The 21,250-nt window shown below is 32.8% G+C and overlaps 1 protein-coding gene across 5 annotated transcripts in view; it reads left to right on the forward strand.

Annotated features, from left to right (window-relative positions):
- Positions 1–12,066, forward strand: part of LOC111057050 (apolipoprotein D) — a 64,274-nt gene extending 52,208 nt beyond the window's left edge. For all 5 annotated transcript variants that reach the window (XM_039436895.1, XM_039436896.1, XM_039436898.1 and 2 more), the window contains exons 3-5: positions 539–666; positions 6,360–6,562; positions 9,776–12,066. In XM_039436895.1, coding sequence (XP_039292829.1) covers positions 539–666; positions 6,360–6,562; positions 9,776–9,909 — 465 coding nt within the window. In that variant the 3' untranslated portion in view covers positions 9,910–12,066. The remainder of the gene's footprint in view (positions 1–538; positions 667–6,359; positions 6,563–9,775) is intronic.
- Positions 12,067–21,250: the final 9,184 nt, after the last annotated feature.

The raw sequence follows: 21,250 nt of genomic DNA on the forward strand, positions 1-21,250 counted from the left end.
CTGCCATAATAACGTGTGTCCCACTAAATTTATTCAATTTATTAACCAATTATTAATTATATAATTTTTGACCATTTTTGCAAAAATCCATGATGTTTTATTCATGGATTCCATGAAAAATGCAAATCTCCCAGATTTGGTTGATATTCGGGCTATGGATAGAGGTTGACCTAACAAGTGTCGTGCTATAATATGAGACGTTACGCTACAATACAGGGTGAGTTATTCACTCAAACATAAAATCTTTACTCCACTCACAGATCAGAGAAATCACTCATCTTCAAATGCTTATAACTCAAGAATTGGAGTGAATTCCGACAATGTGATGACATATTATTGTTCATCTTGTTAAGTACTTTCATCCCTGACAGTTTGAGCGATTTTTATTCTTGAACAAGTTTCCAAAAATCAAATTCATTCCTGAGAGTTTAAGCGATTTTTATTCTTGAACATGTTTGCAAAAATCGAATTCATTCCTGAGAGTTTGAGCGATTTTTAATAATTCTTTCAATTTGCTAATTTTTGAATGTTGTTTCAGTTTCAAGGAGAATGGTACGAGGTCGAGAGATCTTTCTACATCATGGAAGTCGCTCATGGCTGTATTAAATTCAACTTCACTCTTGAAGGAGGCTCACTGCGAATAGCTACCCGCTCTTTGAATAGGGTGTAAGTATTATTTTTACAAACAAGTATTTCTTGAATTTAAGTCTCTGAAATCTGTATTTGAAATCTCTGGACCCCCATGTCACTTAAACTTTTCACATAGATTGATGAGATTCTACTCTATGACAACAACAGAAAATAACCATAAGATGAAGCATTGAATATGCAATCTCAATAGATGCCAATAGTACCATAACTTGTAAGATTGCAAAAGTTACATCTATTACTCCTTGTGCTCCTGCCAAGGAGAAAACGCTGACAATAAGGATGTATCATCATTTACTGGATTATTTTCAAAAATTTAATCAATTTCGTTCAATAAAAGGCTTAATTTATTCAATATTCCTTGTAGGATAATAGTAAAAAAAGTTTAGAATGTTCTGAGAGTTCAATCCCATATTCTGCAGATGTGTATCAGTATATTCAAAATCAGCAACAATGATTTATGATTGGTAAACAAAATTCCTATCATATTCACTTTATAAGAGTGGAAAAATGCTGTTTATATCCTACTATCCATTATTTTCAATGGAGTGGGTATTTTATAAAAATGTGATGAGAAAGTTTTCTCACCAATAAACTAAGGCCCGGTTGCATAAAAGCCGGTTAAATTCTAACCGTGATTAATTTCCACGAGAACTAATCAGAGAAGGCCTATTTGATAAGACAGCTCTCTGATTGGTTCTCGTGGAATCAATGACGATTATAATTCAACCGGCTTTTGTGCAACCGGGCCCAAGTTTCAAAGAGAAATAATTCACTTTTATAGAGTGTATATTGAATATTGCATTGTGAACAAAAGTTTCAAAGAAAAATAATCCACCTTCATGGAATATATACTGTAAAGCATTGAGTGAATATTATTATCATAGAAAAACATAGCATAAGAAGATATTCCATGGTTGTAGGTCGTTTATGTTCCAAATTTCAAGCTGATGTTTGTTAACTCAAGCTGATTACTGTCGACTACTGTATGTTATTACTGTGTTGTTGGGGTGAGAGTGTAAAGGTGCGTACAGATTTACGCGCCGCGAACATGAGCAATTCACTTTTAATCAACTGATGCCAAGCTTTTTATATCTGTATCTTACCGTTTCTGTAAAAATACAGATATAATCAGCTGATTAAAAGTGAATTGCTTATGTTCGCGGCGCGTATATCTGTACGCACCTTAAGAACGGCACAGTATTTATTTATTTATTTATTTATTAGATAGAGCGAACAATACAATAGTCGGAAAAGAAAAAACAGGCTATTGCCCAAAACTTCTTCAATTTCCTGATTTTGTCACAAATCGTCCAAATATTATGTAGGATATGTTCACTTCAATTCCAACACCAAATCTTCAATCTGAAACTATGAATCAGAATAAAACAAAGAATTTCAAATTTAGATAAATTGATAATGAAACTTCCGTTAAAACAAAAACCAAACTTCAAATATTCACAAAATATAGAATAAAATCACTATGAGAGACTACCAGCGTCAAATAGCTTCACGATAGAGAACCACTAGGACTATCGGCTTGAGTTAACCCTTAAGTACTGGCGCGGGGTGCTCACAGACCCCCAGTGAGGTAAATTTTGTGATGGTGACTGGCCTGTGTTGGTTACACTGCTCAGCTCCTTAATACCTTCAAGTTGGTTCATTAGTCACCCTCTAAACCAGTTTTCGCCTGTTTGTGAACATTGCACTGCGTTTTTGTGAGTGATAAAAGTGACTGGGGTGTCACCAGACCCCCGCGCCAGTGAATGTGTTTCTTTTTTGCTATGTTTTTTATTCACAATTAATTAACATTGGAATTTGAAGTAATACTTATTTCATATTTTTTTTTACTTTATAAACTTTTAAAAATGAATTTAGAAGAGTTGAATGAAGCCAGAGTTAAGAAGTTTCTAAAAACGTTTGTGAGGAGTGCATCGACCCACAGAATGAGTCACAATAGCAATGTAGAGAGGAACAAAATATGTAAGTCAATTATTTTAGTCTAATATGCGATAAAAATTATAATATACTGATATACGAATATAAGAATATAGGTACTAATAAGTTATATTAATTTTATATGTTTATAAATGAGTATTTTGATCTGCACCAAGAATTAGCTTATGTCTACATAGACGAAATTCTAGTGACTCTAGATGAAAAAATTAAGCAAACTACCATCAAAATTAAGGAATAGTATTTTTTTTTAGTAAGTTCCATTGTTCCTAAGTAAGATTCATTAGTTGAATGAACTTTTTCTGTCATTTCTAATTTTTCTTTATTTTTACCAAAAATCACTACATATTTTTGAAAATTTTACACAGTTTTGAATAAATACCAAAATTATTGATAGTTCTGGTATATATCCTTTTTATTCATGGTAAAACCATTCTAAACAGTCTAGAGATTGAAATAACCAGCCTAGTTTGATGAAAAAGAAAATTTTTCAATTAATTAGAGAGAAAATTTGATGGGGGTCCACCAGACCCCCGCGCCAGTAGTAGTGTCTCAGAAAACCGCGCCAGTACTTAAGGGTTAACAACAGTGATTTGAAACATAAACGCCCTATACCATGGGATATCTTCTCATGCTATATTTACTCTATGATATATTATAGAGTACTATCATAGCAGTATAGATCATAGAGTAGTGTTTTTGAATTTGAGAAGGATGCATACAAGTTATACAAAACCTGAATGATAGCCCACATTACATAACAATATGCTACCTACAACTTTTTCCTCAAATATACGTAAGGAAGTGGTTCTAACAACTAGATATTGGTCCTGCCTGGTTCCTGGTCACCTTTATTTCTATTGAATGGATTCTCTTTTGTGGATTGAAGCTCGAATGTGGTAGCAAGTTACGTGGACTTACCTAAGGTGGACTTAGCTACGATCCATGGACTCTCCGTGGACTTTTCGTGCATTGTAAGCGTGGACTCACCTTTATGAACGAAAATTCCTGCATTGAGCTACGGACAATAAATCATATATAATTATATATTTTATCTATATGCAGTCCTCAAGTATTAAGAGCATTCGACCCAAAGAGCCCAATTGAAATACAATGTGATGCATCGAAGGAATCACTTGGCTTCTGTATGCTTCAAGAAGGAAAACCATTGTACTTTGGATCATCAATGACAGCAACTGAAGAACCCTATGCTCAAGTAGAAAAAGAAATGCTAGCCATTTGCTTTGCCATAAACAAACTACACAACTACGACTACGGCCATGACTCTGTCACTATGTTACTCTGTAAGAAGTGTCACTACACGAGAGTCCATCCATCTGCTCATGGTGTTGTGTATCAAGTTGAGATGCTACTGTATCATTTAAGGTGATACCTTGGAGAAACGATAGCATAAGAAGATATCCCATGGTTAAACTGTTTCATTAATGGGATATACAAGTTGAATACAGGTGGCAAGTGGTAAGTCCACCGTAGGAGAGTCATTGTTACCCAGTTGTTCTTACTTAAGTCCACCGTAGGAGAGTCATTGTTACCCAGTTGTTCTTACTTAAGTCCACCGTAGGAGAGTCATTGTTACCCAGTTGTTCTTACTTAAGTCCACCGTAGGAGAGTCCTTGCTATCTCGTAGTAAGGAGGGGGTATTTCCCAAGAAGCTTCATTAGTGGTTTTCTCCATTACATAATATACAGTACTGTAGTGAAAATAGAGCACAATATTATGATATACAATGATATAGGGTGTTTATGTTCCAATTTTCAATGTTAACTCAAGCTCATAGTCCTAGTCTCTCATACTGTGCCGTTCTTACATTCTCAACCCAACAACACAGTGATAATATACAATAGTCGACAGTAATCGGTCTCAAATTTGGAATAAACGACCTTTACCATGGGATATCTTCTTATGCTATCTTTTCTCTAAGGTATCACCATAAATGATACAGAATCATCACAAATGATACAGTAGCATTTCAACTTGATACACAACACCAAAGCTTAAAAAAATACAAATACTTAAATTAGATACAAAACTTCAAAAATTTGATGAATTCTATAAACCATGGGATATCTTCTTATGCTATCGTTTCTCTAAGGTATCACCTTAACTGATACAGTATCACCACAAATGATACAGTATCATCTCAACTTGATACACAACACCATAATAAGATACACAACTTTGAAACTTTGAATGAATTCTACAAACCATAGGATATCTTCTTATGCAATTGTTTCTTCAAGGTGTCACCTTAAATGATACAGTATCATCTAAACTTTATACACAACACCATAATTTGATACAAAACTTGCAAACTTTGAATAATTCTACAAACCATAGGATATATTATTTATTCGCTATCTCTTCTCCAAGGTATCAACATAAAAATGATACAGTATAATCTCAACTCGATACACAACACCATAATTTGATACAAAACTTGCAAATAGAAAGAAAAATAAAAATCTCAGTACCTATAATCACAACATGTTTCGGACATTGATGCCATTTTCAAGTGAACTTCATATCACTTGAAAATGGCATTAATGTCCGAAACATGTGATTAAATAATTCATAAAGGGTACTGATATTTTACTTTCCTTGCCCTATTACCATAGGTAAGGAAAGTATTGCTTTCCGAAAAAAATTAAGGTACCCCAATTTCTATACGTTTCAAGGTCCTCTAAGTCCAAAAAAGGGGTTTTTGGGTATTGGTCTGTATGTGTGTGTGTGTGTGTATGAGTGTATGTGCGTCTGTGTACACGATATCTCATCTCCCAATTAACGGAATGACTTGAAATTTGGAGCTCAAGGTCCTTCCTCTATAAGGATCCGACACGAACGATTTCGATCAAATGCGATTCAAGATGGCGGCTGAAATTACGAAAATGTTGTCAAAAACAGGGTTTTTCGCGATTTTCTCGAGAACGGCTCAAACGATTTTGATCAAAGTTATACCTAAAATAGTCATCGATAAGCTCTATCAACTGCCACAAGTCCCATACCTGTAAAAATTTCAGGAGCTCCGCCCCATCTATGCAAAGTTTGATTTTAGATTCTCAATTATCAGGCTTCAGATACAATTTAAACAAAAAACATTGAGTGGGAAAGATTGATCATGAAAATCCCTGCAATTAATGTGCTGCAACATTTTCACCTAAAATTGAAAATAAGCTCGAAATTCGAGAAAATATGATTAGCCAATTACAAACTGTTTGCAACTGTTGATTCTATTAAATCATTCACTATGGAGAGATAGCAGACCTCGTATGTCTCCAGCGTTATTGTCCTGTCACCAGCTGGCTCAGATCTTTGTTTATAAGTAGACTTGAGATGTGCGAGAACACTAGCGTCAGGTGATCAATTCTCATAACGGCAAGGAAAGTTGTGTGAGTGCGACACACCAGATTTTTTATTTTTCTTTCTATTTCTATAAAAAATAGCCCTATACAGAAAAGAGATAAAACTTCTAAACTTTGAATGAACTCTACAAACCATAGGATATCTTCTTTTGCTATCTTTTCTCCAAGGTATCACCATAAATGATACAGTATCATCTTCATCTCAACTTGATACACAACACCATAGTTTGATACAAAACTTCCAAACTTTGAATGAATTCTACAAACTACGGGATATCTTCTTATGCTATCTTTACTCTATAATAGTACTCTTTAGATATCCTATTTATTTCTATTGCTATGGAAATTTTCATACAAGATTTGCATGTGTTACAGGACGGGTAAAATGAGTACAAGCTACGGCAGGGCTAAGCCTCACTACCTGGCACCCAGCATACTCAACTACCAGGTGGATAACTCACTGCCTTCCTATCTGGCGAGGATGCTGCCTCAAAGTGGCAAGTATCTCATTCTCGACACTGACTATGACAACTATGCCATCCTCTACTCATGTTCTGACCTGGGATTCTTACATGCAGGTAAGAAAACTCTATAGTCTTTTTCGTGCATTAGTTTATTACAAAGTGTTTACTAGAATGTGATATTGAATCTGACTGAAGTTATAATAGCAGAATTTGACTGACATTGGTGTTGCTATCCTTGTCTATCATCTTTGTATCATCTTCCTTTTGGTAGAGAGTTAGTGGGGAGGATATTTTTAATATTCTTCCCAAAGAATGGACATTGATATGTCCAAAGCTCCGCCAATTTATGTAGATGCATAACAATATGATTATTATCTATAGTTATTATATTACAAATTGCTTTTTCATATCATATACAGTTCAATAGTTATTTTCTTAGTCTATATTATGTAAATTCATCTATAATTTTCCTGTATTGTAAGCTATTGTATATAAGTGTATAAGCCAGTATATATTGTAATCTACATAAATAAAGTACTCAATCAATCAATCAATCAATCAATCCTATAGTGGGGTCCCCGTTATAATAGCAGTATTCGACTGACATTGGTGTTGCTATCCAGTGGCGGCGCTAAAGATTTGAGGGGGCCCCCCGCGAGAATTTTTGTGTGGCTCCTTTATACAGTATTTCTTACACCTTTTTTTACATTTCTACCTATCGTACATCTATATGAAAACTAACATATGGAGTATGGTTTTCATTGAAAAAGTTTAGTGTAGTTTATGGCATCACATCATAGAATTTAAGCATTTTGTGTTCAATTTCATAATAATAGGAATTGTCTCTTCTTATGCATTTTTTTTCAAATCATACCATCACCACAACCAATGAAAACTTTAGAAAATATGTAGAAGCACACCCACCCGTTTTCCAAACACTACAAAGAGAACAACTGTAGAAATGTTCTGGTAGTTAATAATTCTCTCCTCCTTCACAATTTTTCAACATGTTTATGATTTTTCTTCTATTGGTCATGAGTTCCTGAATATGTTACACAAATTTATATGGTTCTTGATATACATAAAAAAGTATATAAAAACTCTTCATTATTTTTCCTCACTTGTTAAGGGGCCCTTCGGGGTCCCCATCGGCCGGGCCACACCCGGCGCCACGGGGTCCGCGGGGCCCTCATCGCCGCCACTGTTGCTATCCTTGTCTATCATTTTTGTATCATCTTCGTATCATCTTCCTATACGTTATAATTTATTGCATTATTTGATTAACATCGGTGTTGACATGCATTCTTGTTGTTGTTCTTCTTCTTCTCCTTTCTCCTCTTTTACTACACCTTCTCCAATTTTATTTGAGAAAGTATCAAGTTAATTTGAGAAAGTATCAATTGTATTTGAGACTAGTCACTTGTGATTGAGAGAATGTCAGATGTAAATGAGAATAGTCAATTGTACTTGGGAAGTCATCACATGTAATTGAGAGTAGTGGATTGTATTTGAGAAATCGTCAAATGTAAATGAGAAGATATCAATTGAAAATGAGAAAATTTTCCAATTGACATGTCATGGCTCTTCTGCAGCCTACAGTACAGGTTTTATTTGAGCAGAAAGGATACTGTACTACATACACAGTATTGCAATTACTATCATAGGCTTTGCATAGGGGCAAATTATTTTTTTCAATTGTAAAATTATTTCCATTGTACTGTTTACAATAATGATTAATGAGTATCATTTCTATGTATGTATTGGCAACACTGGTTTTGTCTCCAAACATTTTGTGAAATATTGCACTTGATGAAGATCGAATTCTCTATGTTCAAGGCCCAATTGAAATTTATCATAAATCAGTTGAATCTCTTGATCAAGCAATTCTTCAATGGATTTTGGGGCTTGAAATTAATTTTTTATTCAAAAACTAAACGTTCTATTGGAATATTAAATATATTATCATATCATTTCATATGAGTACAGGTTAATGAAAAATATAAGTACTAAAAGCACTGGTTTTTTAAAATAATTTCCCAATTACAACTGACAACTTCTCTATTTCAAATCGTATGTCCTCAAATTGAAATGATACTGTCTCAAATAAAATTCACTATTCTCAATTACAAGTGAAGACTTCTCAAATACAATTGACTATTCTCATTTAAATCTGACGTTTTCTCAAATACAAATGACTATTCTCAATTGCAATTGATACTTTCTCAAATACAGTTGGAAAAGGTGTGTATCTTCATTTCCAACTGAACAAAAGTTAGAATCAGTGGTGATTGGATGATACAGAGCAAGCTCAAATGATGCGTATCCAATTCTGTGTATCAGACTTGTGATTGGTGGAAGCAACTTCTACTTGCCTCATAACGGGAGGAGCAAGCTGACATTGTAGGAGTGATATTCGACCAATCAGAAGGCAGTAGCTGTATTCTTGTCAGCCGCTCATGACATCATCTTCTTCTTCTACTTCTGTGTTCTTCTTATTATTCTTCTCCTCCTTTTTTTCTTCTTCTCCTTCTTTTGCTTTTTCTTCTTCTTCTTCCTCTCCTTGTCTCTCTCATTCTTGGTTCAAACTTTGTTGGATGTTCAATGATGATACAGAGCAAGCTCAAGTGTTGCATATCAAATACTGAGTATCAGACTTGTGATTGGTGGAAGCAACTCCCACTTGCCTCTGAATGGGAGGAGCCAGCTCACACTTTGGGAGTGATATTCGACCAATCAGAAGCCAGTAGCTGTATTCTTGTCAGCCGATCATGACATCATCTTCTTCTTCTACTTCTGTGTTCTTCTTATTATTCTTCTCCTCCTTTTTTTCTTCTTCTCCTTCTTTTGCTTTTTCTTCTTCTTCTTCCTCTCCTTGTCTCTCTCATTCTTGGTTCAAACTTTGTTGGATGTTCAATGATGATACAGAGCAAGCTCAAGTGTTGCGTATCAAATACTGTGTATCAGACTTGTGATTGGTGGAAGCAACTCCCACTTGCCTCTGAATGGGAGTAGCCAGCTCGCACTTTGGGAGTGACACTCGGCCAATCACAAGCCAGTAGCTGTATTCCTGTAGCCAAAGCACACTACTTCTCCTCCACCTCTTCTTCTTCTTCTTCCACTTCTACTCGTACTTCCTCACCTAGTTATTCACCTTCTTCTTCTTCTTCTCCCACTTCTTCTCGTACTTCCTCACCTAGTTATTCACTTACTTCTTCTCCTTTTACTTCTACTTCTTCTTCTATCTCTTCCCTGTATAACATACGTTTGGAAATGGAGGAAATCGAATATTATTTCTTTAATTGTTGCTTAATTTTGCATTATTTCCAGATCTCTTATGGGTGCTGGGCCGTAAGCAAGACCTTCCCGTCGATTCGAGAGTGCGCGTCTACGACAAACTGTTCCAGCTGAATATCAACACAGACAGGCTGGTGCTGAGTCCACAGAAAAAGTGTCCTGAATGACGACCACGTGATAACTGATATGGGAACAAGAATTTAAAATTATTTATTGAACAAAAATAAATTCTCCTGGAACACTCAAGTGCAAACAGGATAAGGAAACTATCATAGTTTCTGAACTGTGTGAAGACGTAAACTGAATTCAATCAGTTATTTTATGTAACTAAGTTAATTAAATTATTGTAATAGCGGACTTCCACATATTAAATCTGATAAGTTAAAGTGTATGATATAGTGAGTACTGTACAGTGGAAATAACCCCGGTTCAATATGAGTTTCAAAGCTGGATTCAAAGACAACAATGATAGTGAACAGTGAAAATATAATTCCCAAAAGTTGTGTAGTGAGGTCCACGTTATAATGGCAGTGTTTGATTAGCAATGGTTTTGTTATCCTTGTATATCATTCAACAAAGCAGATAGCGCTAACTCTTTCTCGCTTTGCTCTGTTGCCAGACCGTCTTTTAACAATGTAGAATTAATTAATTAACAAAATATTTCATCTTAATCATGAAAATTCATTATGAAATTATTGAAAAACATAATTTCTTGCTCAATAAAATATAATTTATTATACAAAACGAAAATGAACCGTTAATATTACATCAATAAACTTGTATCAGCTACCGTCTATAGAAGGCATTGACAAGACAGAGCATCACAACGTTTTTCTCTCATCTTTCTCCACTGCCATTATAACGTGGACTTCACTCTAGGCTAATCGGATCAGCCTCGAGAGGCCGAATGAAGTTATTAGAACTTATTGGAATTATATTTTCACTGACACTGTTGTGTGAATCGAGCTTTATCAATACTATCTTGCTCGTCCGAGCTGAATGGGAATAGTGTCACATTAGAACATATAGGAATGATATTCTCATTGTATTGACACGTTCTCTGATGATATGATATGATACAAACGGGTATCCGTTTCGATCAGGTACAAAGTTTGTTATGGAAGATGTAACTGATTTTTTATTGATGATTCTCAAGTTTCTAATCACAGAGAAAGTGATTTAATCTGGATTTGTCTTTAATTCAGATATAGAACTAGGTTCAATGAGCAATGGAATCATTATTGATTGATACAATAAGTACATCATCAAAATGGTAGGTAGAGAAAAACTAATGTAACCTTGTGCTATTAATTACTCTCCCATTACTCTCCTAATTTATATAAGGTTACACATAGTCCGAAATAGGTTAAAGCTGGGTTAACACCAAAGTTATTAACAAAAAGTTAATAACTTATCCTTATAAATTCTATTAGATTGAACGGAACTTGACAAACATATATGTTCATCATTTGTATGATAAGTTATGTTTAATCTAATAGAATCTATAAGAATTAAGTTATCAACATTTTGTTAATAACTTTGGTGTTGACGCAGCTTTAGTCTTGTAGTTGTCTACTTCACAAAATTTTCAGTCCTTTATTATTTCCACAAAGTATTCTATTTTTAAACTGTGTATGGGAATGAGATCATTTGAAACTGGATGTTTAAACATGAGAGTTTGGAACAGTAGTAGATACTACTGATAATCTGTATTTAATTATCATCCTCTATGAGCTTATGAAAAAGATCCAAAATAGATTGTAAGTTTTTGTGAATCAAAAGAAAGAATTGATGGAATAAGCTAGATATTCTGGTATCAGGTTGTATTCAAGAGAAACAATAGTGTTTAATCAAAATTTTCAGAAATGGTAGGCCTATAGTAAAATGGTAAACAGTACCTAAAGATGTATCAGTTCTTGTGACGATTTCAAGAAGTTTCTGTAATAATATGCATCATCATCAATTTAACTGAGAAACAAATTCATCCTTGGATTATTCTCTTTCACAATTATTCAATATTTATTCATATAATATGCCAAAAATGTAATTTTATAGATAATAATTATACTGTATAATTTATTGTTATTCATTAGGTTTTAATTTATATTGATATGTAAGTATATTCAAGTCAGGGTAAAATAATTTTGGCGTTGAAAATCGTCGATAGAATCATTTCTATAGTTGAAAATATTGTAAAATTGTTTACCGTCATGTCAAGACATTCTCATAAAACAGCATTTCATCAGAAATGCAAAGTATTTCCATCGTCATGTATAATGTTTCATTTTGTAAATTGATTTTAATAAACGGTTAAATATCATATACTTCCATAATTTTCCTATTCAACTAGTTCCTACTCGAATTTTCTGAGATCTAAGTAAACTCTTCCTGGTTTCTGGAACCAGAGATAGCCATATTTTGAGGAGGAGAGCAGAGGCTTCTTCTTTGAAACATCTAAAAGTTCCAAGAGTTGAGAATATCAGGTACTAATGAAAGTGGCAGATTAAGATATTTTTCATTTTTTTCGAAATTATTTATTAAATCATCCAATTATTTTTGTAAGTGATGTATATATTTTGAACTTGGATTGTAATAAAATTAAATTTGATGACTATTGAATAATAATTATGATTTATAACAATTACTAAACGAAAATCGAAATTAAATGCTTTTAACTGCACTCCGAAGATCTACTACTGCAAAAATAATATCGACAACCAAATAGTGAACAGCTAGAGGCTTCTTCTTTGAAACATTTGAAAGTTCTATATGAACTTTTATTCATAAAAAAGTACATTAAAAATAGAAAAAATGTTTTAAAATAATAAAAAAAAACTTTCAACACCTATTCTATGGTCTTCGGTTAAGTTTGAATCATTTTTAATTTCACAAGAACCAATCAGAGAAGGTTTTTTTGAAAAATGAGCTTCTCCAATTGGTTCTCGTGAGATTAATCAGGATTAAAATTATTAACCGGCACAATATTTTTGAGGAGGAGAGCAGAGGCTTCTTCTTTGAAACAAGTTCCAATAAGATGAGTTGTCAGAATAAGATATTTTTCATTCTTCGAAAATGTTTGTTATATCACTCAATTGTTTTTGTAAGTGATACATATTTTGAACTTGGATTCTAATAATATAAAATATGATGACTATAACTATTGAATAATAATTATGATTTATAACAATTACTGCACGAAAATCGAAATATAATGCTGTCAACCACCTCAAAGATCTACTACCCACTGCAAATAATATTGACAACTACAGAGTGAACAGCTAGAGTCTCTAAAAGTTCCATATGAACTTTTCATAAAAAATCTGGTGTGGTGCACTCACACAACTCTTCTTGCCTTTATGAAAATTGATCAACTGACGCTAGTGTTCCCGCGCATTTCAAGTCCACTTTTCTAAGATCTGAGCCAGCTGGTGACAAGACAATAACGCTGGAGACACACGAAGTCTGCTATCTCTTCATAGTGAATGATTTTTAATAGAATCAATAGTTGCCAACAGTTTACAATTGAATAATTCCATTTTCTCTAATTTTGAGCTTATTTTCAATTTTAGGTGGAAATGTTAGGTACTCAACATTAATTGTAGAGATTTTCATGCTCAATCTATTCCACTTGGAATTTTTTGTTTAAATTGTATTTGAAGCCTGATAATTGAGAATCTAAAATCAAACTTCGCATAGATGGTGCAGAGCTACTGAAATTTCTACAGATATGGGACTTGTAGCAGTTGATAGTGCTGATCAATGACTTTTCTAGGTATGAATTTGATCAAAATCGTTGAAGCCGTTTTCGAGAAAATTGCGAAAAACCCTGTTTTTGACAACATTTTCGCCATTTTAGCCGCCATCTTGAATTGCATTTGATCGAAATTTTTCGTGTCGGATCCTTATAGTGTAAGGACCTTAAGTTCCAAATTTCAAGTCGTTCCGTTGATTGGGAGATTAGATATCGTGTACACAGACGCACATACACTCATACACACACACACACACACACACACACACACACATACAGACCAATACCCAAAAACCACTTTTTTGGACTCAGGGGACCTTGGAACGTATAGAAATATATAAATTGGGGTACCTTAATTTTTTTCTGAAAGCATTACTTTCTTTACCTATGGTAATAGGGCAAGGAAAGTAAAAAGTACTTCAAAAGTTGAAGAATTATTTAAAAATAATAAAAAATAGAAATTTTAGCACCTATTCTATGGCCGTCGGTCAAGTTTTAATCATGATTAGAACCAATCAGAGAAGGTGTTTTTGAAAACCGATTGGTTCTCATGGAATTAATCAGGATTTAAATTTAATCGGCTTTTGTGCAACCGACACTATATTTTTGAAGAGGGAAATAAATGAATCTTGATAGCATTGTTAAATTTGGATTTGGGTTTAATAGTTATCATAGATTTATTAGCATTTTAATAAATGCATTTTGTAATTTTTTATCTTCAATTATTTCTCAATACTACAAGATGAAAATATTTGAAAGCTTGCAATGGGCACAAACTTTTAAGCCTGTTCGGCACTCTTCTTTTATTATTTTAATTGGATAATATTTTTCAATATAATTGTTAAGATCATTATAAGAGTGAGAAAAAGTGGCAAATGAAATTTTTAAGTGGTCTAATAAGCGAGTTATGGGTTGTTGAAGTACTAACTTCCCAGATTCCATTTTCTTTCCAGATCATAAACGGTTTCGACTATATTATTACAACTTCTCTTAAAAATTCAAAAAATGTATTTTCCCAAACAAAAACATTCTATTCCCCATATCGTTCATGAATAAAAAAGTAACATTTTTTGTAAATTCGATAACTTGTTCATTTTGGCATTAATCGCGAAAAAACGCATATTAGAACAAAGCCAATGATATACTGAATGTATTAAGAGAAACTTCAATGGAAAACTCGAAACCGTTTATGATCTGGAGAGAAACGGATTTTAGCACTTCAACAACCCATAACTTGCTTATTAGACCACTTAAAAATTTCAGTTGCCACTTTTTCTCACTCTTACAATGGTCTTAACAATTATATTGAGAAAGATTAGGTATCTAATTTGAATAAAAATAAAAAGGTATACCGAACAGCCGGGGAACGGTAAAGGAATGAAGGTGTTTCAAAAAATACTATCAACTTTCATGATACAAGTGTAGTTCTATTTGAAGCATAGACCAGCAAAAGACTTGATCTAGTACACGACAAACATTATTACATCATAATCGATTTCATACCAATTATTATCGTATTAGAGGACCGAGTAATTAGAATTACCATTAATTAATAGATAAAACTCTATTATATATCTATGTTATGACGGAGATATCTATATCAACACTGTGAAAACGGTTTGTGATGCTTTAACATTAAGATATAGTGAGGTCCACGTTATAATGGCAGTGGAGAAAGATGAGAGAACAGCGGTGCCGATTCTCTGCTTTTGCTTTGATACTTTATTGAAAACAATATAAAAACATGAAGTGCCTCATGTTTAAAACATTTCAAACGACTAGTTCAGGCCTACTTTGGCCATTTTCAAGTTTAAATAGGCTGAAACTAGTTGTTTGTAATAAAGTTTTCAGTTTAAAAACTTTGGTTTTAAAGTTTAACATGTTTCAAATAAGAAGGTACCTACTTCATGTTTTTATATTGTTTTCAATAATTAAAGCTGATATCTGATGAAACATTATATATTCTCATATTCTCAACTACACAAAAAGTGAAAATAAATGAATCAAATCAAAAAACACATTTTCTTGAAAAATAAAATATAATGTATCATTTTTAACTAGAATGAACAATTACATTCTAGTTAAAAATTATATTTTATTTTTCAAGAAAATAACGTTGAACAGAATGAACAGTTACATTCTAGTTAAAAATGATAAATTATATTTTTTTATTTTTCAAGAAAATGTGTTTTTTGATTCAATTTTTTCACTTTTAGTGTAGTTGAGAAGTTGATATTGTGGTACCTAATTATTCATACTGGATGAAAAAGACTAAGAAATTGTCAAAAAACCACAGATTTTTTGATACTTAGAAAGACCGGTTTCGGTTATTACACCATAGTCAATCTCTGATAATCCTGAGATTGTTTATCAGAGATTGACAATGGTGTAACAACCGAAACCGGTCTTTCTAAGTATCAATAAATCTGTGGTTTTTTGACAATTTCTTAGTATTTTTCATTCAATGATAAATTTTCATGTTTGAGACTAAATATTCTGTCAATTAATTATATTTCTACATTGTTGGAAACCGATTTGGGAACATTGCGGAAGTAGAAAAGGATAGCGCCATCTGCTTTGTCGAATGATAGACAAGGATAGCAACACCAATGTTAATCAAATACTGCCATTATAACGTGAACCTCACTATAGGCCACGAGAGGTACATGACCAAAATTCAATATATTGTAACGATAGTAAGTTTCCGAATAAAATATAGACAAACTCTCTCATACAATAACTAGGATAATGATCTCGAATATCTTCCTTTTCGAATACAAAGCTTAAAATTTAGATTAACAATCTAGATAATATATATTTTTGTTTGTTTTTTGTAAGAAAATGTTTAACATACACAAAATAGGCAACCGATTTACATTCATCCGCAACTATACGCTTTTTTCTGAATTAATTTTATTTTTTTGGTCCACCTATAAACTTTTCAGGCACCAACTCGCTCTCCCAAAACAACTAACACTTTATTTTCCTGAAATCATCACAGTTATCACTCACTCACACTGATATCCTTTTGAAATATTAAAAAACCTCGTGACAGACATCGAAGTCCAGAGATCGATCCACCAGCACTACATGATACATTAAATGTATTTACATGATTACACATACATAAATGTATGTAGCCTACATACATATCACTTGATACATTAATCACAAATATAGACGCAAGAACTATAACACAGCTCATTAATATTTTATGTTTTGTGGATAAAAACACGTCTCGCTAAACTAGTATAAAGTCTGTGAGCTTACGCTTGCTCGGCAAAGTTCATAACAGTCGTACACCGTTCAATCATTCTTTTCGATAAGTTTTGTTACATTTTGTGTTATGTAGAGAACAAAGTTGATTAAATTCAAACCTTACCAAGTAATACAATAATAGTAATATTGTAGTATCATAAAAAAATACAAAAATTATCGAATCTAAAATTCTAAATGACAGAGTAGTATGAAATAAATATATACACCAGACTAGATAAAGTATAAAAATATTAATGCAAACAAAATTGAACAAATAAAAATATAAATCTAAAGCTGCGTTTGTACCAAAGTTATTAACATAATGTTTATTTTTCCGTCCTTATAGATTCTATTAGATTGAACATAACTTATCATACACATGATGTGCATATGTGTTTGTCAAGTTCCGTTCAATCTAATAGAATCTAAAAGGAGGGAAAAATAAACATTTTGTTAATAACTTTGGTGTAAACGCATCTTAAGAACCCCTTTATCAAAATTTATTTTCAAATCACTTAATAAAATGGCATCATATAGCCGAAAGGGTACTTAGATTTCTATTTTTATTTATTTTCAAGAGTTGCCCTGAAGGAAAAAAGAGAATTTATTGAACAAATTTTCAACTCATAACGGCATTACAGTATGAGTTTGAAATTTGTTCATTTTTTTCTTTTGGCAGTTGCACAAATGCCAGTTCAATTCTCTGATTGGTTTCAGTGGAATTAATCATGATTAAAATTTAACCGGCTTTTGTGCAACAGCGCCATAGAGTCTATGCCCGTAATAGATTGATCCACAAATGTACACATTCTGTTCTCTTGAAACATTACCTACCAATATAATATATATTGAGATCCACGTTATAAAGTGAGTGGAAATAGGACCGCATAGTTGCCATGTTTCCTCTTCCACCGCCTTCTGTAGTGGAGAGCTTTGATTCAAGTTATCCCCTTAGATCTGATCTGATATTACTTGGTGGTTCTTGTTAATAAAATGATCAGTTCTATCTCTAATATATTTTATTCGTCAAGAAATTTAATGTAGGTACCCTAATCCAAAACTTAAAAAATATTCAGCTAGAAAAAATCAAAACAAATGTGGGATTATTTGATAACCACATGGTACATGATTCATTAAAAACGTTCATGATTGAGATAAAATAATTAAATCGCAAAGTACCACTTTTGTCAACAATGGACAATGTTGACAAATATCTATTTGAAGTATGGACAATGTCAATTTTGGAAATGTCAACCACATTTTTTAAAAAATTGTGGACATCATGGGAAAATACCACCACATCACGCACAACACAACTGTAATGAGATGAAATACTTTGGTAGTTGGTAGTTCCATTATATTTCAACATAGTCGACAAGCAATTTGGCAACAGACCAACAGTGCTGAGTTGGTGAAGGATAGAGATATGTAATTTGTCTAATGGTAGACAAGGATATCAAACCAATCGGATGCTGACTTTATAACCTGAATTTAAATGTAGATATCATCTACTGTGATAGGTCGTAATGTTTGAAAAATGTCAATTTTGATATTAAATGCGAATTTTAAACTAGTTTGATGATTGAAATAATTCTTTCCTCTTGAGGGATGAGTGTATGCATTGGTGAGGTAGTGGGCTACGTATTGGATCTACTATCACACCTATTTCAAGCATCAGCGATTTTTCTGTCATAACTTTCTCATGAGGCGGGTTAGGCGTAAGAAAGGGCCGGCTGCGCCCTAACTTCACCCTCATAGGAGGGTCTTTTAAATAAAGGCAGCCATTCAATTCAACTCAATTTTCATAAATAATAAGAATCAAGTCCTGAACTCTAACAGATTTGAGATACTAGTCATACTACTTTGTCAAATTTTATTCTAGTGAGTGTAACTTACATCAAATCAAATGAGCTGAAATGGCAGAGGCAAGTGGCAGTTTTTCTTTTTAAAAAAATGCAATATTTAAGATGGTAATGGATAAGACTTACTGACCAGGTATGTATCAACCAAAACTAAATGAATGTACGTTTTCACACACACCGATTTCTCGCCGACACGATACGACACGACATCACAGAATTTTCTCCTATTGGATAATAATTCGATACGTAAATCCAATCAGCCAATAAGAAGATATGATTATCGTATCGTGTCGGCGGGAAATCGGTGACTGTGGAAGCAATCAATATTAAAGAAGCATTTTAATTAATAAACAAGGATTTGAAATTTCTGTAATCTTTTTGTCATCAACTTTGTCAAAGTTATTATAGTAAAGACTTGGCACTTTCCAGTTGTAAGTTAAAGTATAGAACAAATATTTCAAACATAGTGAATTCATGGTTATGGGAATGATAAGATCAACTTCTTGATAGTAAATTATACCAATAAATATTTATAAAGTATGAATGGCATAGCAGCATTTTCACGGGATTTCCATACATTTGAATCAGGTCAATGTGTAACTGTAGGTATTACATTTGTGGATCAAGCCCAAATCAAATAATAAATTACTACCTACAATGGTCAAATTATCCAATTGTAATAATGGACACAAATTTGATCAAATATCAATCTTGAATTTGTGAAAATTAAATCAAATCTCACTTGAAAGAAAGAACCAATCTATAAGAATAAAAAGTCTAATAAATTTGAAACATATTCGTTAACGCATTGTTTGTTTAAGTACCATCATTTCTGTCAATATTTATCGAGGTTCATTTCCGAAGCATATTGTTATGCATTTATAAGTAGATGTCCGACATTCTCATTAAAAATGGAACCAGCTAGAATTTGAAAATTGATATCGATCATTAAAATTGCAATGGCTTTCGTTAAAACCGTTGAGTGATTACATAATACAATTTTCGCATTTCGTACTATAAAAATATATCACTTACCAAATTTGGAACACTTTAGTGACATCATAACAGCCTATAAATATAACACGGTACTCTATTGAAAACCCAAAGGCAATAAGTTAACATTTTGGGAGATGTCTCCCAGAATAACTCAAGTTGATACAACTTAGATTTAAGTTTAAGTTATCAACTTCAAGTATGAAATGAAATAGAATAAAAATATTCTTCATCAGGCGAAGTTAGGACTTTTGAGTCCTCACTTCGACTCAACCTCGGTGCTACAATTATTGATCAATTCAAGTATATTAGAATCTGTATTCCTCAAATTGTTTGGAAGATGAGATATTGAATAACATCTATAACTTTCAAAGGAGTAGAAATAAATCTCTTGTGAATAAGATTATAATTTTAGTCAACTGAACAGCTTCTATTTTGATTGAAGCTTCTATAGTAAGGTCCACGTTATAATGGCAGTGGAGAAAGATAGGAGAAAAACGTTGCCGAACCTCTGTCTTGTCAATGCCTTCTATAGAGGGTAGCTGATGCAGGTTTATCAATGTAATATTAACTGTTCATTCTCGTTTAAAATAATCAATTATATCATTTTTCAATAATTTCATGATGAATTTACATAATTAAGATGGAATATTTTGTCAATTATTAATTCTACATTGTTAAGAGACGATCTGGCCACACAGCAAAGCGAGAAAGAGAACGTGCTATCCGCTTTGTTGAATGATAGACAAGGATAGCAATACCATTGCTAATCAAACACAGCCATTATAACGTGGACCTCACTGTAGTTTGTTTGACTTGAGTGGTATAGTAAGGTCCACGTTATAATGACAGTATTTGATCAACTTTGGTATTGCTATCCTTGTCTATCATTCGACAAAGCCGGTGGTACTATCCTTTTCTAGATCCACAACGATGACAATCATGTTTTTGACAGTGTAGAAATATAATTAATTAATGCAGAGAATCGGCATCGCTATTCTTCTATCTTTATCCACTGCCATTATAACGTTGACCACACTATAGTTGCTGTAATTCTAAAATTGATTGAAAAATGAGTCAATGTAAAACATCTACTATTTTCAAAGCATCGGAAATAAAAAGTAGATTGTGAATAGTTTTCAAGAGATGTTCAATTTCATAACATAGCCTGATTAAATTATTGGTTCACACTGTGGAACCATGAAGTTTAAACTATTCCACGTCTTAGTTTTATTCTTTTGATTCATGAATATAAATTTTGATAGTGCTATAATGGCTACATTTCAAGTAATAATGTCTCCAGAGCTATAAGGTTTTGCAATTTTTGTCCCTTGATTATGAACAATAGAGTGCTATTTTCTTTTTTCACCACTATGGGTCTTGTTAGACCCAGTGGGAATTGTCATATTGTATATATAAATTCATTTATACATTTATACGATAAGTACATTATCAAAATGATAGGGAGAGGAAAAATAAGGTGACCTTGTGCTATTCCTCTCCCAAATTTAGATAACACATAGGTTTCGAAATAGGTTAAGTCTTGTAGTTCTTCAATTCACAAAATTCAATAGAATTTAAACTCCAACAATTCATTTGCTTCAAAACAAGTGGAGCAAGATTTAAATCCTCGTTAATTATTGC

Source organism: Nilaparvata lugens, chromosome 10 (assembly GCF_014356525.2).
Source record: "Nilaparvata lugens isolate BPH chromosome 10, ASM1435652v1, whole genome shotgun sequence".
NCBI classification, from domain to species: domain Eukaryota; kingdom Metazoa; phylum Arthropoda; class Insecta; order Hemiptera; family Delphacidae; genus Nilaparvata; species Nilaparvata lugens.